General features: G+C 35.7%; 1 protein-coding gene across 1 annotated transcript in view; it reads right to left on the bottom strand.

Moving 5' to 3' along the window:
* The window catches only part of LAMA2 (laminin subunit alpha 2), a 620,419-nt gene that overhangs the window by 154,308 nt on the left and 439,094 nt on the right, over nt 1–27,017 (bottom strand). The window contains exons 32-34 of the mRNA XM_073893912.1: nt 25,073–25,197; nt 18,605–18,691; nt 14,224–14,417 (exon numbers count right to left, since the gene is read on the bottom strand). Of these exons, the coding sequence (XP_073750013.1) occupies nt 14,224–14,417; nt 18,605–18,691; nt 25,073–25,197 (406 nt within the window). The remainder of the gene's footprint in view (nt 1–14,223; nt 14,418–18,604; nt 18,692–25,072; nt 25,198–27,017) is intronic.

Below are 27,017 nucleotides of genomic sequence, written 5' to 3'. Positions count from 1 at the left end.
GGATAAAACTTCAGATCTTAGCTTTCACCAAGTGGCTGAAAAGTATGTATTTTACCGAATTAAGGTGTGTTATCACATTTAGCTAGGTTGCAGATAAAAAACACACTTCATAACTGTTTTTGCAACACTGGCAAGCAAAACCTCATCTTAAATGTTATATTATAGATAAACTGTGACTATAATCAATAAAGCTCTTATATTCTTAATATCTCATAGGCAGTGAATAAAAATAGGAAGCATCAATCTGATACTTATAAAATGCTATTTCAGGCACTCTTTATGGAATAACATCTTGCCAACAGCTCCTAATTTTAATTTCTGTTCTCTATAAGAGTAATATATTTTACTATGCCACTCATAATCTATTTTAAACATTACATGAGTTGTTTTGTGCTAACTACTGAGCTGTAGAAAATAAGACATGAAAAATCCAAGTTTTGTGATTCACCATACAGAACTTTACTATTAAATAAATAACGTCTTTCTTGCTCATTCTCAAATTTCAGAAAGGCAGGTGGTTGTTCTCATTTTATAAAATGAAATGTAAATTGTGAATGATGGGTTGGAAGAGGAAGTTGGATTTGTATTAACCTAACATACTGAGGAGAAGTCTGTCCTGTTTTGGGAAGTCCAACAAAATATCTCTTCAGGACTCACCAACATTTATAAGGGAAGAACACACTGTAGAGTTGTCCCAAATTATTCCTATTAGAAAAAAGTAAAAAGGTCTAGAAAGAAATCTGAGCACCCAGCTAATAATGTTTTTCACTTGCATAGAAGGTAGGACTCTACCTGACAATCCTTGATGAATAAAAATCTATCCTAACTCCCATATAACTATCATAATGTTTTAAATCTTAGAGGAGAGAGTCTCAACAGTTAGTAGGAAAAAAAGAGTATTTATCTTTTAACATATATATTTAAAGTTTTTCATTTTTTAGCTCATTTTATCTTTATTCTTTATTGAGGTAACATGGGCTTTAAGCCCAAGAAGTAAATGAATAAAGAGCTGAATTAATTAATGTTGAATATACTGGGAAAACCATGATGTCTGCTTTGTATCTTGCATTGGCAGTCAGCATAAAAGAAAGTAAGATGTGCAAGGCAAACCTCAGTTCAAATTATAGCTCTATGGAAAAATCACTGTGAGCTTTGGAAAAGCAACTTAAATCACCTAATTCAGTTTTCTTATCACACAGTGGAGATAAAAATGTATAGGGATGCTGTAATCATTTAAAAACATATAGAGTGCTTAATATAGTGTCTGGCAAATGGTAAGCTCTCGATATAGGTGAATCTTTAAAAAATTACTATTCTGATGAACGATGTGTGGTAAAATGGGCTTTGGAGAATGCCTAGAATCTGAAGACAGATGTTTTGGTTAGGCATGCCCAGGCACTGACTCGGATGAGTGAGGTTGATAACCTTGGTGGATTGAATTTGGCTCACTAGGAGACACTCTGCTATCTAAATATTACCTATTAAGGGGATAGATTATTTGTGTACATTCCTCATGACAGTAATGGAAATTCCATGTATAAAAGGCCATGTCCCACCAGAAATCCACCATCTTGGCTCCTATAAAATCCAAGCTGTTCACTGGCAATTGTCCGTGGCAGCCATCAGACTCTTAGGTGCTCCAGGGAAGCTCTTCCATGATTTCTGCATTTGCTCTGTACTGCACAATCTCTACAGCAAAATTTTATATCCTTTGTTAAATAAATTAATTATGTAACTAACTTTACAGGAGGTATAACGATTCTTTCCACCAGTATGCCACTCTCTTGAGATAATGCAATGATCATGCCTAGATCATTTACTGTGTTTTTTTTTTCTTCTATTTTTAAAAAATACACAAATCCACAATGTGGGTGAAATTAAGTCCTGTTTTCTAGAGAATTAATTAAAGAGAGAAAAATTAACTATATAATGCATGCTACTAACCCGAGTGCTAATTTATTACATACTAGGACAAACATCTTGATTTTTATAGTCACCACTATTAACAACCAGCACCAATTTATCTCTTTTCTTCATCAATGTAACATGGGCTCTAAGTTCAGAAGAGATTTTTCTCAGAAGACATTTCTCTTACTACACATACATATTCTCTTACCCAAACCAGGCTACCTTCATACACACCCACTCACAGGCCTTATACAATTCCACTATAGTCACATGTGATAAAACAGGCTTTTCAGATCAAACAGGTAGGTGAATCATTCTTTGGTATCTTGCTCTTATTTAGCTTAAGGATATAGAGAGATACTAAAAAGAGATTTGAAGATAAGTCAGTTATGTTGTTATTTGTGTCTTGATTATCTTATTTCAAAACTAGAAGTAGAAACTGAGTCTTGGGGCAGGTCAATATAATAGAAGTATGGCATATTTTTCTGCCACAGGAGAAATTTTAAAATATGAGAAAAGAAGAAAAGCCCATGCAACAATTCTAACAGTTAACCTAATAAAGGGTAAAGAGTAAACATTACTAGAAATGGAAATCACTAATGTTTAAGAGCAACATGAGGAAAATCTACACAGCATTTATAAAATTAAAATATTTCTTATATCTTAAAATATAAAAGAGATATTTATTTATAAAATTATAAACACAAGAAAAAATGTCTACATATAAAAAAATCCCCATAACTTAACACTGCTTTTGTACAAGAAAAAAACACTATTATTTAATCCTCCAGAAGAATATTAAAATTTCCTGGATATAGAAACTGAACTGAATATTATGTAAAGCAATGGGGAGTACATTTCTCTGTGGGATAAGAAAAATGCAAATGAACATTATAAGGCTAGAGTAATTCCGTAACTGAAGGATTGGCACTTTTGCTATTACCTGGGACCCTGGGAGGTTTAAATTCCATTGATGTGACAGAGAAAAAAAATGAGTTTTCTTATAAATTTATTTAAATGTATATAAAGTGTTAATCACCAACAGAATAAGAACTTAGAGCCACTGTTGTTGATGGGAAGAATGACAACTCCCTTTAAAATGATTGTTCAGAAAATAATCCCATTATTTTATCTCATAGACTTTAATGTGTTACTGCAATTTTTTGTGATTAACATCAAATGTGGTGTTTGTATTTCAAGTTTACTTCTGGATAATTAAGAAAATTGATGGATTTAAAATTCAAGGACTGTTTATATTACTGTTTATATTTGGAGCATCTATATATTATCTAGTTAAATATGTCAATGTGAATAATCTAACTTGAAAACAATATTAAGATGAATTTGATTACATTAGAAGTCCACTTCAATTACCATTAAAATATGTCATTATATTTGAAAAAGAGTGCATATGCATATAACCAATAACTGAACATGATAATGTATATATATATATTATATGTTATGATTAATCTTTCCCGCCCTTCAACCTTGAAATTTATTTTTATTCTAAACATGATACATTTTTATTAAAGATGATTGAAATACATTGAAAAAAATGATTTAAAAACCTATATTAGCAAACATACCCAGTTTTTACCTTTTCTGGCACATTTTAAAAGCCAGCCTTAACACATGGAGACTCAGCAATATGCTACTAAACAATGAATTGACCAAGAAATCAAAGAGGAAAAAAAATATACATGGAGACACATAAAAATGAAAACACATGGTACCAAATCCTTGGAATGCAGCAAAAACAGTTCTAAGAAGGAAGTTTATAACAATACAGGCTTACCTCTGGAAACAAGAAAAATCTCAAATAAACAACCTAACTTTATACTGAAAAGAACTAAAAAAAGGAGAGTAGAGGGAAGATGGCGGAAGAGTAGGGGACCTGCATTTCATCTCGTCCCTTGAATTCACGTAGATATCTATCAAATCATTCTGAACTCCTGTGAATTCAACCTGAGAGCTAAGAAAAGAATTGCTGCAATTCTACAAATAGAAAAGTGACCACTTTTTGCAAGCAGCACAAAACCCTTCAGGGAACAAAAGCCACATAGAGCAACCCAAAGCAGCTTACACTGAGCTCAGCCCCTTGGCAAGGAATGGTACAACTCAGCCCAGGCAAAGACACCTGAGAATCAGTGCAATGGGCCCCTCCCCCAGAAGACCAGCAGGAACATCGGGTGATACCAAATCTATGGATCACACAGAACTGAAAAACTCCTGTGCTAGGGGAAAATAGTATATAGAATTTGAGGTCTTTTTCTCATGAGTCTTTAGTCTTTCAGTTTAAAATTTTCTTTTTCTTTTTTCTTGTTTTTCCTTTTCAAGTAGCTGCTTATTTTATCAACTCTTTGATTTTAAGTCTTTTTTAATTTTCATTTTTACATATTCATTTTATAGATATATTCTTCATTTCTGGCTTCCTTTCACTGTATTCAATTTTATTTTTGTATATACATGTTTTTCTTTCTTTACAATTTTGGGATTTAGTGTCTTCCAACAAATAGACCAAAAAACACCCAGGACCAAGTGGATCACCCGGTTTTGTCTACCTGTGAGCTTATATTCTTTTTTCCTCCCTTTTATTTCCTTTTCTTTTTTGGTTTCTGACCTCTTCAGATTTGTTTAGTGTGTATTTTGCTGGGTTTGTGGTTGATATTTTTGATTTTGTTCTCTCGTTCATCTATTCTTCTCTGGATAAAATGGTGAGAAAGAGAAATTCACAACAAAAGAAAAAACCAGAGGTAATACTGTGCCATAGATTTAATCGATATGGATAAAAGTAAAATGTCAGACCTAGAATTCAGAATAATGATTACAAAGTTACTATGGGCTTGAAGAAAGCATAAAAGACAACAGAGAACCTCTTAGTGCAGAAATAAAATCTAATAAGGCTGAAATAAATGCTTTAACTGAGTGCAGTCTAAAATGGATGCTCGAACAGCTAGAGTAAATGAGGCAGAAGAGAGAGTCAGTGACATAGAAGACAAAATGATGGAAAGGAAGGAAGCTGAGGAAAAGAAAGAAAAACAACTAATGGGCCATTAAGGGAGGCTTCAAGAAATCAGTGATACTGTAAAGCAAAACAATATTAGAATTATTGGGGTCCCAGAGGAAGAAGAAAGAGAGAGGGACAGAATGTATATTTGAGTAAGTCATAGCTGAGAACCTCCCTAATCTGGGGAAGGAAACAGGGATTTAAGTCCAGGAGGTAGAGACAACCCCCGGCAAAATCAATAAAAATAAATCAACACCCTGACATATAATAGTGAAGCTGGCAAATTTCAGAGATAAAGAGAAAATCCTGAAAGCAGCTTGAGACAAGAAGTCCTTAATGTACAAGAGTAGGAACATTAGACTGGCGGGGCAGACCTATCCACAGAGACCTGGCAGGCCAGAAAGGGCTGGCATGATATTTTCAGGGTACTAAATGAGAAAAACATGCAGCCAAGAATACTTTATCCAGCAAGGTTGTCATTCAAAATAGATGGAGAGATAAAGAGCTTCCAGGACAAACAAACTAAGAGAATTTGTGATCAGTAAACCAGCCCTGGAGAAATATTAAATGGGATCTTGTAAGCAAAGAGACAGCCCAAAAGTAACACAGACCTGAAAGAAACAGAAACAATATATAGAAATAGGGACTTTACAGGTAATACAATGGCACTAAATTCATAACTTTCAATAGTTATTTGAATGTAAATGGACTAAATGCTCCAATCAAAAGACACAGGGTATCAGATTGGATAAAAAGCAAGATCCATCCATATGCTGTCTATGAGAGACTCATTTTAGACCCAAAGACACCTCCAGATTGAAAGTGAGGGGGTGGAGAACAATTTATCATGCTAATAGACATCAAAAGAAAGCTAGGTTAGAAATCCTTATATCAGACGAATTAGATTTTAAACCAAAGACTGTAGTAAGGGCTGAAGAGGGACACTATATAATAAAAGGGCTGATTCAACAGAAAGATCTAACAACTGTAAATATTTATTCTCCTAACTTGGGAGCAGCCAATTATATAAACCAATTAACAACAAAATTAAAGAAACACACTGATAATAATACAATAATAGAAGGGGACTTTAACACCCCACTCACAGCAATGGACAGATCATCTAGGCAGAAGATCAACAAGGAAACAAGGGCTTTGAATGACACACTGGACCAGATGGACTTCACAGATATATTCAGAGCATTCCATCCTAAAGCAACAAACTACACATTCTTCTCAAGTGCACATGGAACACTCTCCAGAATATATCACATACTGGTTCACAAATCAGGTCTCAACTGGTACCAAAAGAATGGGATTATTCCCTGAATATTTTCAGACCACAATGCTTTGAAACTGGAACTCAATAACAAGAGGAAATTTGGAAGGAATTCAAATATTTGGAGGCTAAAGAGCATCCTACTAAAAAATGAATGGGTCAACCAGGAAATTAAAGAATTAAAAAAAAACTCATGGAAATGAGTGAAAATGAAAACACAACTGTTCAAAACCTTTGGGATGCAGCAAAGGCAGTCCTAAGAAGGAAGTACGTAGCAACACAAGCCATTCTCGAGAAATTAGAAAAGTCTCAAATACACAAGCTAACCTTATACCTAAAGAAGCTGGAGAAAGAGCAGCAAATAAAGCCTAAACCAAGCAGGAGAAGAGAATTAATAAAGATTAGGGCAGAAATCAATGAAATAGAAACTGAAAGAACAGTAGAACAGATCAATGAAACTAGAAGCTGGTTCCTTGAAATAATTAGTAAGATCAATAAAACCCTAGCCAGACTTATCAAAAAGAAAAGAGAAAGGACCCAAATAAATAAAATCATGAATTAAAGAGGAGAGATCATGACCAACACCAAGAAATACAATTTTAAGAACATATTATGAGCAATTATATGCCAACAAATTAGGCAAGCTGGAAGAAATGGATGCATTCCTAGAAACTTATAGACTACCAAAACTGAAACAGGAAGAAATAGAAAACCTAAGCAGACCTATAACCAGAAAGGAAATTAAAGCAGTAATCAAAAAGCTCCCAACAAGCAAGAGTCCAGGGCCAGATGGCTTCCCAGGGGAATTTTACCAAACATATAAAGACCTAATACCTATTCTTCAGAAGCTGTTTCAAAAATAGAAATGGAAGGAAAACTTACAAATTTGTTCTATGAGGCCAGCATTACCTTGATCCCAAAACTAGACAAAAATCCCACCAGAAAAGAGAATGACAGACCAATATTCCTGATGAACATGGATGCAAAAATTCTCACCAAGATACTAGCCAATAGAATCCAACAGTACATTAAAAAGATTATTCACCATGACCAAGTGGGATTTACTCCTGGACTGCAAGGGTAGTTCAATATTCACAAATCAATCAACATGATACATCACATTAATAAAAGAAAGGATAACACCATATGATCTCAATAAATGCAGAAAAAGCATTTGACACGATACATTACCCTTTCTTGATTAAAACTCTTCACAGTGTAAGGATAGAGGGAACATACATTGATATCATAAAGGCCATATATGAAAAGCCCACAGCAAATATCATTCTCAATGGGGAAAAATGGAGAGATTTTCACCTAAGGTCAGGAACACAACAGGGATGCCCACTCTCACCACTGTTGTTCAACATAGTACTAGAAGTCCTAGCCTCAGCCATCAGACAACAAAAATAAATAAAAGGCATGCAAATTGGCAAGGAAGAAGTCAAACCCTCACTCTTCGAAGATGACATGATACTTTATGTGGAAAACCCAAAAGGCTCCACCCCAAAATTTCTAGAACTCGTACAGGAATTCGGCAATATGGCAGGATATAAAGTCAATGCACAGAAATCAGTTGCATTTCTATACACTAACAATTAGACAGAAGAAAGAGAAATTAAGGAATCGATCCCATTTACAACTGCACCCAAAACCAAAAGATACTTAGGAATAAACCTAACCAAAGAGATAAAAGATCTATACTCTAAAAATTATAGAACACTCATGAAAGAAATTGAGGAAGACACAAAGAAATGGAAAAACATTCCATGCTCATGGATTGGCAGAAAAAATATTGTTAAAATGTCTATGCTACCCAGAGCAGTCCACACATTCAATGCAATCCCTATCAAAATACCATCAACTTTTTTTCACAGAGCTGGCATAAATAATCCTAAAATTTGTATGGAACCAGAAAAGACCCCAAATAGCCAGATGAATGTTGAAAAAGAAAAGCAAAGCTGGTGGCATCACAAAGCTGGACTTCAAGCTGTATTACAAAGCTGTCATCATCAAGACAGTATGGTACTGGCAAAAAAAAACAGACACATAGATCAATGGAACAGAATAGAGAGCCCAGAAATGGACCCTCAACTCTATGGTCAACTAATCTTCAACAAAGCAGAAAAGAATGTCCAATGGGAAAAGGAGAGTCTCTTCAACAGATGGTGTTGGGAAAATTGTACAGCCACATGCAGAAGAATGAAACTGGACCATTTCCTTACACCACACACAAAAATAGACTCAAAATGGATGAAAGACCTAAATGTGAGTCAGGAATTCATCAAAATCCTGGAGGAAAACAAAGGCAGCAACCTCTTTGGCCTCAGCCACAGCAACTTCTTGCTAGACACGTCTCCAAAGGCAAGGGAAGCAAGGGCAAAAATGAACTATTGGGACTTCATCAAGATTAAAAGGTTTCTGCACAGTCAGGTGGCTCAGTCAGTTAAGCGCCTGCCTTCTTCTCAGGTCAGGATCCCAGGGTGCTGGTATTGAGCCCCACATTTGGCCCTTCTGCTCAGCAGGGAGCCTCCTTCCCCCTTTCCTTCTCCCCCTGCTTGTGTTGTCTCTCTCTCCATTAAATAAATAAATTAATTAACTAATTAAAATAAAAAAATAATAAAGCTTCTGCACAGCAAAGGAAATAGTCAAAACTAAAAGGCAATGGTAGAAGATATTTACAAATGACATATCAGATAATGGGCTACTATCCAAGATCTATAAAGAACTTATCAAGTTCAACACCCAAAAATCAAATAATGCAGTCAAGAAATGGGCAGAAGACATGAATAGACATTTCGCCAAAGAAGACATACAAATGGCCAACAGACATATGAAAAAATGCTCTACCTCACTTGGGGAAATACAAATCAAAACCACCTGAGTTACCACCTCATAACTGTCAGAATGGCTAAAATTAACAAGTCAGGAAACAACAAATGTTGGTGTGGATGTGGAGAAAGGGGAACCCTCTTAAACTGTTGGTGGGAATGCAAGCTCGTACAACCACTCTGGAAAATGGTATGGAAGTTCCTCAAGAAGTTAAAAATAGAGCTACCCTACAACTCAGCAACTGCTCTACTAGGTATTTACCCCAAAGACACAAATGTAGTGATCTGAAGGGGCACCTGCACCCCAATGTTCACAGCAGCAATGTTCACACTAGCCAAACTATGGAAAGAGCTGAGATGTCCATTGACAGCTGAATGGATAAAGAAGATGTGGTATATATATATATATATATATATATATATACAATGGAATATTACTCAATTATCAGAAAGGTTGAATACTTACCATTTATATCAACGTGGATGGAACTGGAGGGTATTATGATGAGCAAAGTAACTCAATCAGAGAAAGGAAATTATCATAGGGTTTCCCTCATATGTGGAATATAAGAAACAGTGCAGAGGATCATAGGGGAAGGTAGGGAAAACTGAAAGGGAAGTCATTAGAGAGGGAGAAAAACCATGAGAGACTCTTAACTATAGGAAACAAACTGAGGGTTGCTGGATGGGAGGTGGGTGGGGGGTTGGGCTAATTGGGTGATGGGCATTAAGGAGGGCATGTGATGTAATGAGCACTGGGTGTTATATGCAGCTGATGAATTACTGAACTCTACATCTGAAACTAATGATGTACTATAAGTTGACTAATTAAATTTAAATTAAAAATAAAGGCAAAATGTATATAGAGTAATAAAGCAAATGTTATAAAAGATAAAAAAAGAACTAAAAAAAGAAAAAACAAAGCCCAAAGCTAGTAGAAAAAGGAAATAATAAAGGTTAGAACAGAAATAAATGAAGTAGAGGCTAAAAACCAACAAACAAAAAACCATAGAAATGATGAAATCAGGAGTTGCTTCTTTGAAAAGAAACTGATAAGCCTTTAGCCAGATTCATCAAGAAAAAAAAAAAGAGGACTCAAATAAATAAAATCAGAAATGAAGGAGGAGAAATAACAACTGACTCTAGAGAAATACAAAGATTTATAAGAGATTATGAAAAAGTATATGTCAACAAATTGGACAACCTAGAAGAAATAGATAAATTCCTAGAAACATTTAACTTTCCAAAACTAAATCAGGAAGAAATAGAAAATCTGAATAAACTGATTACTAGTAATGAAACTAAATCAGTCAAAAAAAAAAAAAAAAAACACCTCCCCAAAAAAACAAATGTCCAGGACCATATGTCTTCACAGGTGAATTCTACCAAACATTTAAAGAAGAGTTAATGCCTATTCTCCTCAAACTATTTCAAAAAAATAGAAGAGGAAGGAAAACTTCCAGATTTATTCTATGAGGCCAGCATTACCCTGGTACCAAAGCAGACAAAGATACTACAAAGAAAAGAGAAAAACAGGCCAATATCTCTGATGAACATAGATGTAAAAATTCTCAACAAGATATTAGCAAACTAAAATCAACAATACATTAAAAAAATCATTCACCAGAATCCAGTGGGATTTATTCCAGGTATATAAGAGTGGTTTAATATTCACAAATCAATCAGGATAATACATCACATCGCAAGGTAAAGGAAAAAAATATATGATCATTCCAATAGATGCAGGAAAAGCATTTGACAAAATACAATATCTGTTCATAATAAAAATTCTCAACAAAGTTTATTTAGAGAGAATACGCCTCAACATAATAAAAGTCATATGAAAAACCCACAGGTACTCATACCCAATGGTGAAAAACTGAGAGCTTTTTCCCTAATATCAGGGACAGAGAAGGATGTCCACACTCGCCACTTTCATTCAACATAGTACTGGAGGTCCTAGCCATGGCAATCAGACAAGAAGAAAACAAAAGGGAATCATTGGTAAGAAAGAAGTAAAACTGTCACTCTTTGCAGATGGCAGGATACTATATACATAGAAAACCCTAGGGGTGCCTGGGTGGCTCAGTCTGTTAAGTGTCTGCCTTCGGCTCAGGTCATGATCCCAGGGTCCTGGGATTGAGCCCCATATTGGGCTCCCTGCAGGGAGCCTGCTTCTTCCTCTCCCTCTGCCTGCTGCTCTGCCTACAAGTGCTCTCTCTCTGTCAAATAAATAAATAAATAAATAAATAAAATCTTAAAAAAAAAAAAAAGAAAACCCTAAAGGCTCCACCAAAAAACTGTTAGAACTGATAAATGAACTCAGTAAAGCTGCAGGGTACAAAATTAATATATAGAAATCTGTTGCATTTCTATGCACTAATAATGAAGGGGAAGAAAGAGAAATTAAGAAAACCATCTCATTTACAGTTGCATCAAAAATAGTAAAATACATGGGAATAAACTTAAGGAGGTGAAAGGCCTCTACTCTAAAAACTATAAAACATCGATGAAAGAAATTTAAGATGACGCAAAGAAACACCTCAGGGACTGGAAGAATTAATACTGTTAAAATATCTATACTATCCAAAACAATCTACAGATTTGATGTAATCCCTATTAAAATACTAATAGCATTTTCACATAAATAGAACAAATGATATTAAATTTTCATGGAACCACAAAAAATTCCAAATAGCCCAAGCAATCTTGAGAAGGAAGAACAAAGAGGTATCACAGTTTCAGATTTCAAGATACACCACAAAACTGTAGTAATCAAAACAGTATTGTCTGGCACAAAAATAGACACATCGATCAATGGAACAGAATAAAGAGCCCTGAAGAAAACTTATATGGCTTATATGGTAGATTAATCAACAACAAAGGAGGCAAGACTATACAGTGGGGAAAAGACAGTATCTTCAACAAATGGTGTTGATAAAACTGGACAGCTACATGCAAAAGAGTAAAACTGGATCATTTTCTTAGACCATACACAAAAATAAACTAAAAATGGATTAAAGACCTACATGTGATACCTCAAACCATAAAAATCCTTGAGGAAAACATAGGCAGCACTTATCTGACATTGGCTTTAGCAACATTTTATTAGATATGTCTTCTCAGGCAAGGGAAACAAAAGCAAAAATAAACTATTGGGATTACACCAAAATAAAAAGCTTTTGCACAGCAAAGGAAACTACCAACAAAACTAAAAGACAGCCTACTGAATGAATGGGAGAAGATATTTGCAAGTGATATATCTGATAAGGAGCTAATACCCAAAATATACAAAAAACTTCTACAACTCAACACCAAAAAACCCAAATAATTTAATTAAAAATGGGCAGAGGACCTGAATAGACATTTTTCCAATGAAGACCTGCATATGGCCAACATCTGTAGACACATGAAAAGATACTCAACATCACTGATCATCAGGGAAATGCAAATCAAAACCATGATGCGATATCTATCACCTTACACCTGTCAGAATGGCTAGAATCACGAAGACAAGAAATAACAAGTGTTGGCGAGGATATGGAGATAAAGGAATTGTTCACTGTTGGTGGGAATGTAAATTGGTGTAACTGCTGTGGAAAACAGTATGGAGCTTCCTCAAAAAATTAGAAGTAGAGATACCATATGATCCAGTAATTCCACTACTGGGTATTTAGCCAAAGAAAATGCAAAGAAAATTCAAAAAGATATATGCACCTCTATGTTTATTGCATTATTTACAACTGCCAAGATACGGAAGTAAGCCAAATGTCCACTGATGGATGAATGTGTAAAGAAGGTGTGGTATATATACACAGTGAAATACTACTCAGCCATAAAGAGGAATGAAATCTTGCCATTTGCAACAACACAGATGGACCTAGAGGGTATTGTGCTAAGCGAAATAAGTCAGACAAAGACAAATACCATAGGATTTCACTTATAAGTGGAATCTAAAAAACAAAACAGTGAAAAACCAGACTCTTAAATGCAGAGAATAAACTAATAATTGCCAGAAAGGAGGTGGTGGGGGGATATGTAAAATGTGAAATAGGTTAAGAGGCTCAAATTTCTAGTTATAAAATAAATCAGTCATGAGTATGAAAAGTACAGCATTGGGAATATAGTCGTTTGTGACAGATGGTGACTACACTATGGTGACCACTGAGAAATGTATGGAATTGTTGAATCCCTATGTTGTACACCTGAAACTAATATAACTTTGTATGTTAATTATACTTCAAATACATATATACATACATCCATGTCATCCAGCCTTAGCTTTTGAGGTAACTCATAAAACTGGAGCACGAAAAAAAATTCGAATTAAAATGTTATTAAGATTTACACACACGTAAGATGTGAAAACCAGAAATATTGGCATGCATAAAATAGGTAAATATTGAAATAAAAGCTACTCAAATATTTTATATTTCTATTTTTTTAAAAAAAGAATTAAGACCACTAATGTAAATTCTCTCAAGGCAAAGAAGAACATAACAGTCCCTCTTAAATTTATAAATAACCTAAGTTTAGATTAGAATTTATATAATCAAATTATATTTAACTACTGATATTCAGTGTACTTTCTATATGGCACTACTGAATCCAGCAGCAGTTCCAAAAAAAAAAAAAAGAAAAAGCAAACTGCTTTCCATTTACTGCACCTGTGAGTAAGAATACTTGAGTTCACTGTCACTGCTTTCAGGATCTGCAGTTCAAGAGAGAGTTATGAAGCACTATGCCTATGGATTTCCCTACAAGCCAGGAAAGAAAAGTCAGTTGTAACTCAAGGCCTAAAGTGCCCATCCAGCCGATTACAAATTCAGGAGGATTCTGAAAAATTGAACGAGCCCAGGTCTTTAATCTGTCACGAAGCCTATGCCAACTCCATGTAAAACTGCAAATTTGGAGATGGACAAAATAAAATATGCCTCCAGGAGCTTGGTTGTAGGTCTTCTGCGCCCTGACTAAAGCATGCTGAGGATTTTCTCAGCTGTTCTCAGCTCAGCAGGATAGAGACGGAAACCGCATAAGGCAAACAGCATAAGGTAGATAGTTAATGTCAGGAAGAATGCCGAGCAGCATTAGCTATTGCAGGAAAAGAAAAACAGAAAAGTCAGTCATTCTCATTGGAAAGAAGACAGAAGTGGAACCGAGACCCCCAGAACGAATGGCAAAGTTAGTGTACGTACACACACACTCCATGCCCTCGCGTGCATGCCAGGGCTTGCAGCCGTCACACTTCTGCCCTGTGGCTCCAGGTCGGCACGTGCAGAGCCCTGTGATGGGGTCACAGGGGACAGGCAGCGAGCCATGGGGGTCACACTTACATTCTTGGCAGGAACCTCCAGGGCTGCTTGGGCTGCCAGTATAGCCAGGGGCACACCTGGATTTAAATAGTGAAAAAGCAGAAGAGATGAATAATAAGTCACGTCTCTTAATTGTTGCATGTGTGTTGTGCTGTGTTGGATGGAACAAAACTGATACCAAGAGTCAATAGATCAGGAGCCAGTACACTTTTCCTGTAAAGAACCAGCCAGTACCTATTTTAGGCTTTTCCAGACGAAGATGCAGAATCAAAATCACTCAATGAGAGAGAAATATATTTGCAAACATTTTTTTGGTTGATGGAACTCAAAACATCATCATCGTCATCATCATCAGCAAGTACAAATTATTTTGTAATAATAATCTATTAATGTAAAATCAATCTACTAATAAGAAGAAGGAAGTTCTTGTTAAGGTATCAAATTTACTTAACTAGGGCTCAAATAGTGCTTTCTATCATCACACTGATTGTAAATATTTGCCTGTAACAACCATTCTTAGCTTACAGTGCCATACAGAATCAGGGAATGGGCCAAATTTTGTGGGCCAGTTTGCCCATCACTGCTCTAGATCATAAATATTGTTTTGAGGTCTTCTTTTTTAAAATTAGAAATAAATAAAATTATATACTGATGCCTGGGCTTTCCTAGACTCATGCATTTTAAAGGTCAAAATGACCAAATAATTCAACCCACTAAGTTTACTAATGAGCAAAAAGAAGTTAAGTTAAGTGGCAATAAACTACTACTTTCTATTTAATTTTACTGGTCTTTTTATCACATCTTCCTCAAGATGGATTTTCCATTATATATCCAAGGAGGTGGGTTAATGTTAGGCAAATAAAATATATAACATTAATTTGAGATATCAGAAAGAAAATCCAACTGGATGAACCCCAAATGAAATCAATACATTGACTTCTACTCATTCACACATCCATTCACCTAAGAATATACCACTGTGGATTATGTTATTGGAAGTCTGGTAAAAACAAAGATACTAGCAGGACCATATGCTCTGGGTTACCCAGGATGGTCCCAAATTACCTGTTGTCCTGGTTTAATTATTAAAACCCTTCCATGTCTCCTTAGAGTATTGCAGTTTGGACAATAAATTATATATATGGTCAGCTAACTATAATCAACACCCACAGCTTTTGTTCCAGAGACAAGTCTGGGAGGAAGTTGAGAGACAGTAGGAGGTTGAAGCTAAAAATTACAAACATTAGGCAGATAATCCTGAACTATCTTTAGTGGCCTAGGATTGTGGAAATGTGCACAGCTGATTGTGAAAGTTAATTTATCTTGTGCTGGTTAGAAAAGGCAAAGCAAAAGAAAAAAAAAAAGTTATCCGTAACTAAACTTTTATACATTCGTGGTTTTTTAATTATTTTATTTTCAATGTAATACTATAAATGCTCAATGAAAGTACCATTTAAATAAGTCCACTTAAATTATTTCTTAACATTTGCAGGTGAAAGAATTCTATTCTAAGCAGGTTGAGATTGATTAAATGCTCAAAGAGTTAATTATAAAAGTAACAAAGATAAAACATGGGGAGGGGTTTCCTACATTAGAGGGACACTCAAAACATGTAAGCAATTTTAGACCTGAGCTGATGAGCTTAGGCAGGTCATAAGGTGATTTAAATGATTTAAGAAGCTCTCAGAAGTGGAACAAATTTATTTGGAATGTTACAATAAAAATTTAACCAAGACCTTTGGTTTAATTTAGTTGAATAAAAGCAATTTTTCAGGGAAATATAACTTGATCATTTATATGTTAGAGATGATGAATGTAAAGCTGTAACAACATTTGAGAACTGTGAAAACAATTCAAGACATTCACATTTGAGAGTACATGCCCCTGTTCATCTATATGCTATATGATCTGTCAACTCCTATTGATTAAACATTAATGGATATGAAAAAAATGTTTTTTTCTATAATCACTTTGCCTTAAGACAGTAATTGTCATTTCAGTGCACCCTTCCAGTCTTTTCTATATACATGCTTTCAGAGATAGTGGGAACTCCAATTTATAAATGTAGTGTACTACCGAACATTTTTTTCATGAATTACTTCAGATAATACTGGTGTCCCGGGATGCTTTTAGTCATCATCCTACTGGTATTTACAAGGGCATGAAATGAATATTAGCCTAACCATGAATACCAAAGCACATTAAAATATATATATGTATGTATGTATATATATATATATATATATATATTATTCAAATGTTGTATATATCTCCAAAACAAATGGAAATATTTTTGGATTTTTGTATTGCTTTGAATTATTTAATTGCTATTAATTTCTGTAGGCACAGAAATTGTGAATGCACTGTTATATATATGCAAGTATTGGATATTCTGTTTAAAGTTACCACATGCAGAATTATTTGGAAATATAATTTGCAAACTTGTAGAGACTTCATTGGAATTTATAAAATTTAAGTTTAATTATTTAGTTATCTACTTACTTCTCTTATTAACACAACCATTGCTGGTTATATCAAAAGAAGACTTTTAAATGGGTAATGATACAATTAATTAAAATTGGTTTATATTTGCAAAGTGTGTGATAATTTGATATTCAAGTTTGATAATTTAAGGAAGTGCTCCTAGAAGAACCCAGCAAAGGGATGGGTAAAGCAGGGCATGGAAAAGAAAAAATCCAAGCAATGGTACGATTCCAGGTCTTAGCCCAATTCCATGGAAAATTCTGGAGCAAGCATAAGCATAAGCATCTGGACTTTTGTACTCCCACAGTAGTTTTCACTGGCTATGGACCACTGGAGGAAGGTAGGGTAAATTCTCAGGCCTTCTTGACCCTCCTATGGGAGAGAAGGCTTCCACGTACGCACTTAGGCAGGGCAACAGTTTCCTCTCCACGTTCAATCTTGACAATGTTAGTGTAAAGTAAGTAGAGCATTAAGTATTCTGATAGTATAGGTATAAAAAAAAATGGGACCTAGCTAAATTGGCGGAGCTAGACTATATCCATGGATAAAAACTTTATATTGTTATCAATTAATGCTAAAATTATGTGTGTATAATGTAAATAGTTACTTTAGAGATAATACCTAAAACACTAAAAATGGTGGTGATAAGCTTCAATGTCCAAGATATTGATCTTATGGAAAATATGGATCCAGAAGATATTAATTACCTTACTAGACAGTCAGTCTGAAGCTTTGTTTCTTAATTTACCATTTGTATTACAGTTAGTATTCAATTTAATAGCTACATAAATGCATTATCAAATTTTGTAAAGAAAAAAAAATGGTGAACCAGAGGGTAGGTGGGTGGAGGGATGGGTTAAATAGGCGATGGGGATTAAGAGTGCACTTGTGGGGACGCCTGGGTTGCTCAGTCAAAGTGTCTGCCTTTGACAGGTCATGATCTCTGAGTCCCGGGATAGAGCCCCAGATGGGGCTCCCCGCCCAGTGGGGAGTCTGCTTCTCCCTCTCCCTTTGCCTCTCTCCCGACTCATGCTTGCTCTCTCTCACTCACTCTCTCTCTCAAATAAATAAATAAAATCTTTAAAAAAAAAAAGAGTACACTTGTGATGAGCACTGGGTGTTTATATGGAAGTGTTGAATCACTAAATTGTACACTGAAACTAATATTACACTGTATGTTAACTGACTGGAATTTAAATAAAATCTTAAAAAAAACTTTGAAAAAATATGGAGGGAAGAAGCATTTAAATAATATTGTTTGCTTACTGGAAAGTAGAATCAAATTTATTATTTGTGTTGTTCTAATTAAGAATGCTTGATACATTTAAATTCTGAATTCTGTCTACATTTGGTGGCATAGTGCCATAATGCTCAGAACAGTGACATGCACACAGTTAGTGTTAGCCAATATTTTCCAGTGGATTAAGATGAGAATTATGTGTAGCCAGCTTTTTATTATTGTTAACTATTGATAATATACAGATATAGAGATATGTATCCCGTAGATATATATGTGTACACTAAATATATACTATGTGCCCCATGTATAGATATGTGTACACTAAAACATAAATTAGGTCATTGTGAAATAATTTGGAATCTTTGAGAAAGTCTAAATATAAGATGGAAATAACTGTCTTTTGAGAAAGTCTACAGATATAAAAATAAAAAATAGTGTGGAAAGCATACGAACTACTAGAAAAAATAAGTTATGAGAATAATGAATACGTGTCTATTGTGATCCTTTATTGTAGGATCTCTAGGTTCCACGACTGCATACCGTTCACAGTACTGGCCTTCATATCCCTGGGGGCAGGCGGTGCAACGGTAATCTTCCAGGCCTTCCATGACACAAGAAGGGCTAAAACTGAATGGGAAAGAAAAAAAAAAAAAGATTGTAAAAAATCTTTTAAGCTATTTATTTTATATATTTAAGTAATTCTGTCCATTATCCAGATGATCAGAACTTATTTTGGGGGTAATTATAAATGGCAGGTTTATAATTATGAGTTTCTAGTTAAGGGTAGGGTGTCACAACAAAATACTACCAATAATAGTCGACGAATAAATGTGGTCGGTTTTTAATGAATCTGCGATGCTTCACACTAACTATATCAATATTTTGAAATTTTAACAATTATATGACAACCATAAAAATATTAAACATCCAGCAAGTGTCCTGTTTTTCATGAATTGAAAGAAAAATAGGACTAGAATTCATGCACATTTGTCTGATAGCAGAATAAGTATTACGGAATATTTTTCAAGTAAAAAATAGTCCTAAAAGTTTATAATTTTTTCCCCAAAAACTCAGCCCGAATTGCCACTAGCACTGTAACACATTAAGTGTGAATAAATATTTCACTTAAAATAAGAGTGCCTTTTCTAATTTACATACGGATTTCAAACTAAATTTATTTTAAACACAAAGTAATGTGATTTAGTGTGAGGAAAGAAGGGAAAGCTCTCTACATGAAAATAAGATTTTCTGACAATTTTATGATCTTTTCTATTAAGTAGGTCTTATATAACTTGCCCTGTTCTCACGACTGCACTGGTAGGCCACCACCAGTCAGGCTTTGCCACGATTTCTGATCATCTTACCCTACAAAAGAAACACTTAACAACACTTGAAAACTAACCTGTACTAACATGTAATTTTAGGTTGTTACAAACTTCTTTCAAATGTAAGTAGAGGATTCCCACTAGATAAAACTGCATGATGCATTGGAAACTTGGAAGGAAAAAATATTATTTGTTGCAAAATGGTAATGCTGCAAACACCATTTTTTGTTGTTGTTGTTGGTCTGCTAAAGAATATTTGATGCTGAAAAAGATATATTGTGTATAGACCAGGGCTGCAACTCCTATCAGTCAAGTACCATTATGACCCTATTTTAGTTGTCTTCTAGTGCATTGAATCAATAGTATATGAATGAGTAATAAACTCTAACCTTTGTGAAGTACGTGAACAAATTGATCTACTACTCACAAACTCATTATCCAACAAATTTATTTTTTGCCTTCGTAAAATAGATCCACAAATACATAATTGACACATTCTGGCAAGCTTTTAGTTCTCTCAGTTAAAGCTTGAAGCTGAGTGCATCTGTACACACAGATACAAGCTCATACACACACAAACTCATGTATCACATTTTGAACTCATATATATATGAGCTACATATATATATATATACACAAAATACAAGATATATATAGATATATATATATGTATATATATATAAAATGCACTTGGAAACAAGTTTTTAGACATTTCAAGTGAAACTCTAGAGAGCCAACCTAATTAAATTATAATCCTCTACAGTAATATATCTGCCTCAATTACTATGCAAGAATGTTATAATTCTCCTTGAATAGTTTATAACTTTTTTGAATTATGATATTATGGTGTATTGAACCCTTTTCTTAAATCACATATGAGGACTTACGAAGGAGGGCATAGGGATCACAACTTACTTGAAGTTGGAGTTGATTCTTTCTGTTCACAACTCCCTCATCTACTCTCCATTCTCATATTATCTGCAGGGCCGCTCAGAAATCCTTGTGCTTTTCTCTTGGTGGCCATCTTAGACATTTCCTTATATCTGCTAATTCCAAATTTGCCTCAAGAGAGTTTCTAAGATTTAGAGTCTGCTAGTCTGTGTTGTTCCTGTGAATACTACAGAGATGAAATGGCTTCCTGGATCCCACCCCCGTCTCCCTTTTACCCCAGTCCACTGGTCGTTCTTTTTCAGTCTCCTTTGCCGAATATACGTCATGTCCTTGACCTCTTTATGTGCCCTTCAGTTCAGTCTTCAGATTTCTCCTACCCTGTCCTGTACTCTCTCCCCTAAATGATCTCATTCAGTCTTAAAACCTTTGCATCTACCCTACCAGATCTAAAACTGAGTTTCCCCCTCCAAAACAATCCCACTGACCTTTCTATAATTTTCTGCATCTCATCCATGGTCACTCAGTGCTTCCATTTATTCAGCCATAAGCCACAGAGTCAACTTTGTCTCCTTTCTCTCACATTCCACATACGCTCTACCAGAAACTGCTGATCTTGTTGCCATGGCTAACATCATTGCATTTCCCTGTTCCAAGCCACCTCTTGCCATTGGCAGACTGTTAGCAGCTGGGACATTTCATTAGCCACTGGAGCTTCCCCGAGTCATATCTTGGTCACGCTTCCCCTGACACCATTTGCTCTGCCCCAGTTGCCCTGGATCCATGCTGTCTGCCAAGCATGGGCCCGTCTCTGGGCCAGTGTCCTTGCTTTTCCCTCTGGTAGACTACCCTTCTGCCAGGCAGTCACGTGGCTCTCCCCATTCCTTCATTCATCTCCGCACAAGCCTTTGTTTAGGGAGATCTTCACTGAGGCCCCTGGCTAAAAGGGCACGCCAGCCCCTCTTAATTCACTGAGGCTGCTCTGTTTTCCCTGGTAGCACCTGCACTGTCTGATATCACATTACACATCTATTTGTGTTTTGCTCAGCTTTATCGAAGTATAACTGGCAAATAAAATTGTAATATAATTAAAGTATGCATGGGATGATTTGATATACATATATGTACAAATTAATTAACACATCTATCACCCCCACATATCTACCTTTTTTTGTGGGGGGGGCGGTTTGAGAACACAGGTTCTATTTGCTTAGCAAATTTCAATTATACAATAAAGTATTACCAACCACAGTTACCATGTTATATATTAGATCCTTAGACCCATTCATCTTATAACTGAAAATTTGTATCCTTTTACCAGCCTCTCTCAATTTCCCCCCCTCCCCAACCCCTGACAACCACCATTCCACACTTGGTTTCTATGAGTTTAATTTTTTTTAATTCCACATGTGAGTGAAACCACACAGTTTCTGTCTTTCTCTGTCTGACAAAGATGGCTGGTGTGTTTGGGAAAGAACAAGGGACTCCAGCGTGGCCTCATTGTAGAAGGGAGGAGAGAGATTTGGCGGGGAAAGGTGGTCAGATTACAGAGGGGAGAGGGTTTCTTCTACTCCGCTGAAAGATATCTGACCTTTCCTTGAGTAGGCGGTGGGTAACGCCTGAGCTACACTGTCATGATGGTTGACAGTTTGTCCTATTTGTCTCGGTAGGAAATATTGAAAAAGTCATGCATGGAAGTGAGTTAGTGATCACTCGCCTTAGTGCTTACTTTTCATTGGCTGCACAGATCGAAGCCACTGAAGAGAGGTATCTCAGCCTCCTTCAACTGTATTTCGTCCTTGTATTTCTTTGCTTTGTATTTTAACTCTTCTTACCACACACAGGTCTTTGCTTTGTTAATTAATGTGCCAAGCTTTAGGTGGTGATAGGAGTGGGTCATGAAATCACTCTAGTAGGTTTGGACTTAAATTTCTTCTAATAATGCAGGAGAATAAAATTGAATAAAAGTCATAGGATATATATATATATATATATATATATATATATACACACACATATGTATATGTATAAATATATTTTATATTATATACACACCAGTTTTTTGTGTCCTAAGTTATGATATAAAAGAATGATTTCTTACAATGGTTGCCAGTTAAGAAAGTTTGAAAGCCACTGAACTAGCCACTTGGATTTGGTATTTTGATTCTTAGAGGGTCTTTTCCATAAAAAATATACTTAAATTATACAAATCACAGAAAACAAAAATGAAAATACACCCTTTTGTTGATCCTGCTAACCAATCAAGGTAGCACTCTTTCTTTTTCCTTCTCGGAAATTCCTAAAGCTATAAACGGACATCCTTGTAACATAATGTCTGTTTCCACAATTGACTATCAAAACTCCTCCGTGACCCTCACAGGTCATGGCTCCCCTGTGAACTTGGGTTTCTCTGGAAGCAGCTGCTTTTCTAGCTGGGGGTGTCCATAGCCATGTCGTCTCCATTCCCTTGCCACCCTGACAGCTCCTGTCTTGGCTCATCTTTCTTTTCTGGTTTCTCTAGTGTAGGGAATTCTTCCTTTTTTCTACACGCTCCCCTTGGGAAACATAACCCCGGGAAATCTTATCCAATTTTAATTCATTTATTAACATATCTCTTCCTCCATCTGCCCTTCCAATTCTATTTCCATTTTCTGAAGCTATTTGCATATTTCCATTTGGACAGATCTTTCATATCAATTTTAACCTATTTGGAACATAGATTGTCCTTTGCAACAGCTCTCTCCTGGTTTCCCTATTTCGGTTAATTGAGCTACCATTTTTGAGGTCAACCTAGCTAACAACCTTGAGCTTCAACTCCTGCCTGGTCTGAACTGCTCATGTCTAATTAGTTAGCACTTCTGGAGAGCTGCATTCAACAAGGCTCTCACCACACCAGTCCCCTCCTCTCCCTTCCTGTTACTATCGCCTGCCTTCACGTTCTCATTACCTTTTGCCTAAATTAGTGCAATAGCTTATATTAACCGTGCTCTTCACTTTCTCCTTTGCCTGTTTTAATTCATTTTACTTAGCTCTCCCATAACAGTCTTCCTAAAGTGTGGCTCTAGTCACATTAACCTTTTGTTTTTGTTTGTTTTAACTAAAAACTTGCAGTGTTTCCTCATTACAGAGAAAATTAAATAGCAATTTCTGAGATGGGTATTCAAGGATTTCTATACCATGGCCTCCATTCTCCTGCTCAGTTTCATCTGCAATTATGAATTCTATTTGAACTCCCTGCTCCAAACTCTTACTTATTAGTTCTTAAACATGAAGAACTGTGTTTTCTGTTTTCTAAGTTTTTGTTCATGTAATTTCTTGCTATCTCCACCAGTAAAAACATTTCAATCCACTGTTTATGATCTATTATAATAGATGCTACTACTAGCATCTACTACTAGTACTAGTAGCAGCATCTACTTCTTTCAATGCTACTACTTCTTTCAACATGTTCTTGAAGCTTCCAAAATCAAGTGTGGTATTTTGTACCTTTGAATTCCCTTTATATTTAAGTTGACTTCTCTTAAGATACACATTTTATTGTGAGCCTTTTCAACAGATGTTATGCTTCATTCTTATCAAAGAAGTTATCAATTACTGAATCTTTCTAATCCAATGGCTCACATTTTAATAACAATACAATAAATAACATTCTCTTGTTTAAATCCAGTCATCAGAAGGAGATTAGGGAAAGGAAAATAGAAATAACGTTATTTTTCATACTCCTACCCCTTGGTGCTTGCGTGAACAAAAAGAACACGTATTTTATCCTTGTCAATATCCCACTTACCTAAAAATTTACATTTGACAAAAGACCTGTGATTCTCTTAAGCAGAAAAAAAAAAAGAGGAGCTTTCAGAAGAGACAATTTATATGACAATGTTTTCCGAATAAAGCCAAGGACAAGGAAAAAAAAAAAACAAACAACCCTGAGTCAGCAGGGGGGAAATAATCTTTTTATCTCAATTGCTTTGTGGTTCTCATATACTCAAGAAAAGGAGTCCAGGATTCTAATTCTGAACAAACTGCCCTACATTCTTTTCAAAAGCAAATTCTTAGAGAAAAAACTGCCCTACCAAGTAGAGACTGAAGTCTATAAATCACTTATACTTTCAAGTATGGACATACTTAGCAACAAGGGTTTTCATCAATATATAAACCAATGCAGAATGTGCAGACAGCACTGAAATAAGATATTCTGGCTTTTGTTTCCCCTTATGGCTGTGTTTCCATGGTACCAACCTCAGACCATCTTAACAGAACGGGACTGTGATTCTGGGAAATATGGACTTATTTTGGAGCATAAAAATAAGTCACCGTCCTTTAACTATTTTTCAACTATTTTCTTAATAATTCTTTACAAATTGTGAATTAAATACACAAAGTGAGTAGAAGGAGTCACAAAAGTCATATAATATGTACCCAAACAATCCTTCATAGATGAGTTTATGGCAGAACTATATGCAAATACAAGACCCTTATAAAAGTGTATCAAATTACACACGTGTGTACATATATCATTTATTTCAGAAACATAAATTATGTCAATACTAGTATTTATATTTTAATTAGTGCAAATTAGTAAGTATTATTTACTTGGGACAGGCTTTTAATGGAAAAATAAACCACAGAGAATTATGTGCTCACTTTTGTCATGTTTTTACATTTTTTTAAAAAAAAAGTCAATCTTAAACTGAGAGTTTGTCTACATGGAAAAAATAGTTAAATCATAGAAAGCCCGTGGGCTACACAGATGGTGCTACTGATTGGGAAACAAGGTAATATTTCTCAATCTTACTTGTTGCTGGAAGAAATTAGAGGGCAAGCACACTGCTGACAGTCATTTGGTAATCCCCTGACAATTCCATAATATCCAGGAGCACATCGTTCACAGAAGTCACCAGCGGTGTGATGTTGACAATTCTGTAAAGGAAAAGGGAGAAGTTTGTTTTTCATTTACTGAGACTTAGAATGTAATTTCTCATACAGCTCCCCACCTGTGTGTGCTCCTGTATACACAGACGGACACACACATCTCATTGAAAGAGTTCTTGAGAAGTATATACTTTAGAGAGATGGGGAGAGGGTGTGTAAGGGGGTGGGCTGGGGGAGGGGCAGAGGGAGAAGAAGAGAGAAAATCTTAAGCAGTCTCCACACCCAGCACAGGCCCTGACTCAGGGCTCGATCTCACAACCCTGAGATCATGACCCTGAGATCATTACCTGAGCTGACGATAGCCCCCTATTTTCAGAGAAAAGGAAGCACTCATTTGAGTGTTCCCTCAGCTTCCTGTGAAAGACTTGCCATTTGTCTTGCAGTACTTTCCATCCCTTTAACATTTATTCCTGTCCATAGGAAGTGGTGTTTGTCCTTTGCCTAAAGCTACTCTCTTCCTAAACTGGATTCCTTGCCTTTCTGCCTCCCCCTTTTGACCAGCATCTGCATCTTTCCCTCCTTTGCTCATTTGTCCCATTAGCATTTGAGGTTGGTCCAGACTTCCCAGCTCAAAAATATCTCTGGGGCCTCAAGTGTCTGGAAATTTCCATCCTATCTTTGATAAGCATTTTAAAAGCATTGTTTACATTCCTGATTTCTATTTCCTTATCTCCCTTCAGCTCTCCCCACTTTAAAAAAGCTTCTCATGTCACCAGGACTCCAGGCTCACTGATAAGATCTTTGTTGATAAATAAAAATTCCCTGACAATAAGTCTTCATGATATATGAATTTTCTGCAGCAGCTAATATTTCTGGCTACTCTTTGAGATTTCTCTTCCTATGGTTTCTTTAATGGTATGGTCTGCTGATTTTTCTCCTAACTCTATGGCTACTCTTCCTTATGCTCATTCATGGACTCTTTTTTCCCTTTCTGTGTAGTAAGATTGGTGTCCTTGATTCTAACTTTGGCTCTCACCTCTTTTTTTTTCTTTTCTTTTTCTTTTTCTTACACACTCTACCTTGGTGATTTCACCCATTACTATGACTTTAGTTAGCATCTAATTGCCAAAAACTCTAAATTTACATATTCAGGCCAGATTTCTCTAATGAGTTCTAGACCTACATTTCCAAATGCTTCCCGAATAGATCTTACTGCATAACAAAAGTATCTTGAATTTGAACTATCAAAAATTAAGCTCATCTCTCTTTAAACCTGCTAATATTTCTGTATTGTTCATTTCATCTGGGGTGGCTATCACCTGTTCAATTGCCCAGGTGGACAATCTAGAGGCCTCTCTCATGCCAGAGAACCTGTTTGATCAGCGCGCTCCATGATTCTATTACTCTCTGTTTCTTTACTTCCTTGTCTCTACTATTTTTATCTGGCCACTCTCATTTTTTACCTGGTTTATTGAAACAGAATTTAGGTAAAGATCCTGCTTCTAAATTTTTTTTTTAAAGAAGGATGTATTTATTTACTTACTTTTATTTTATTCATTTATTTGACAGAGAGAGAGACAGCGAGAGAGGGAACACAAGCAGGAGGAGTAGAAGAGGGAGAAGCAGACTTCCCATGGAGCAGGGAGCCTGATGTGGGACTTGATCCCAGGACCCCGGGATCACGACCTGAGCCGAAGGCAGACACTTAATGACTGAGCCACCCAGGTGCCCCCTGCTTCTAAATTTTTTTATGCAGTGATTTTCCCACACTGCAATCAGAATGATCATCTTATAGAACATATCAAACCATGCCATTCTCTTGCTGGAAAGCCTGCATTATTAGTTCTCCATTGTCCTTAGGATGAATC

Source organism: Callorhinus ursinus, unplaced genomic scaffold, assembly GCF_003265705.2.
Source record: "Callorhinus ursinus isolate GAN/ISIS: 27379988/994484 unplaced genomic scaffold, GSC_fseal_2.0 scaffold6, whole genome shotgun sequence".
Lineage (NCBI taxonomy): Eukaryota > Metazoa > Chordata > Mammalia > Carnivora > Otariidae > Callorhinus > Callorhinus ursinus.
Note: the sequence above shows the minus strand (reverse complement) of the source record. Positions and strands in the feature narration are given on the sequence as shown.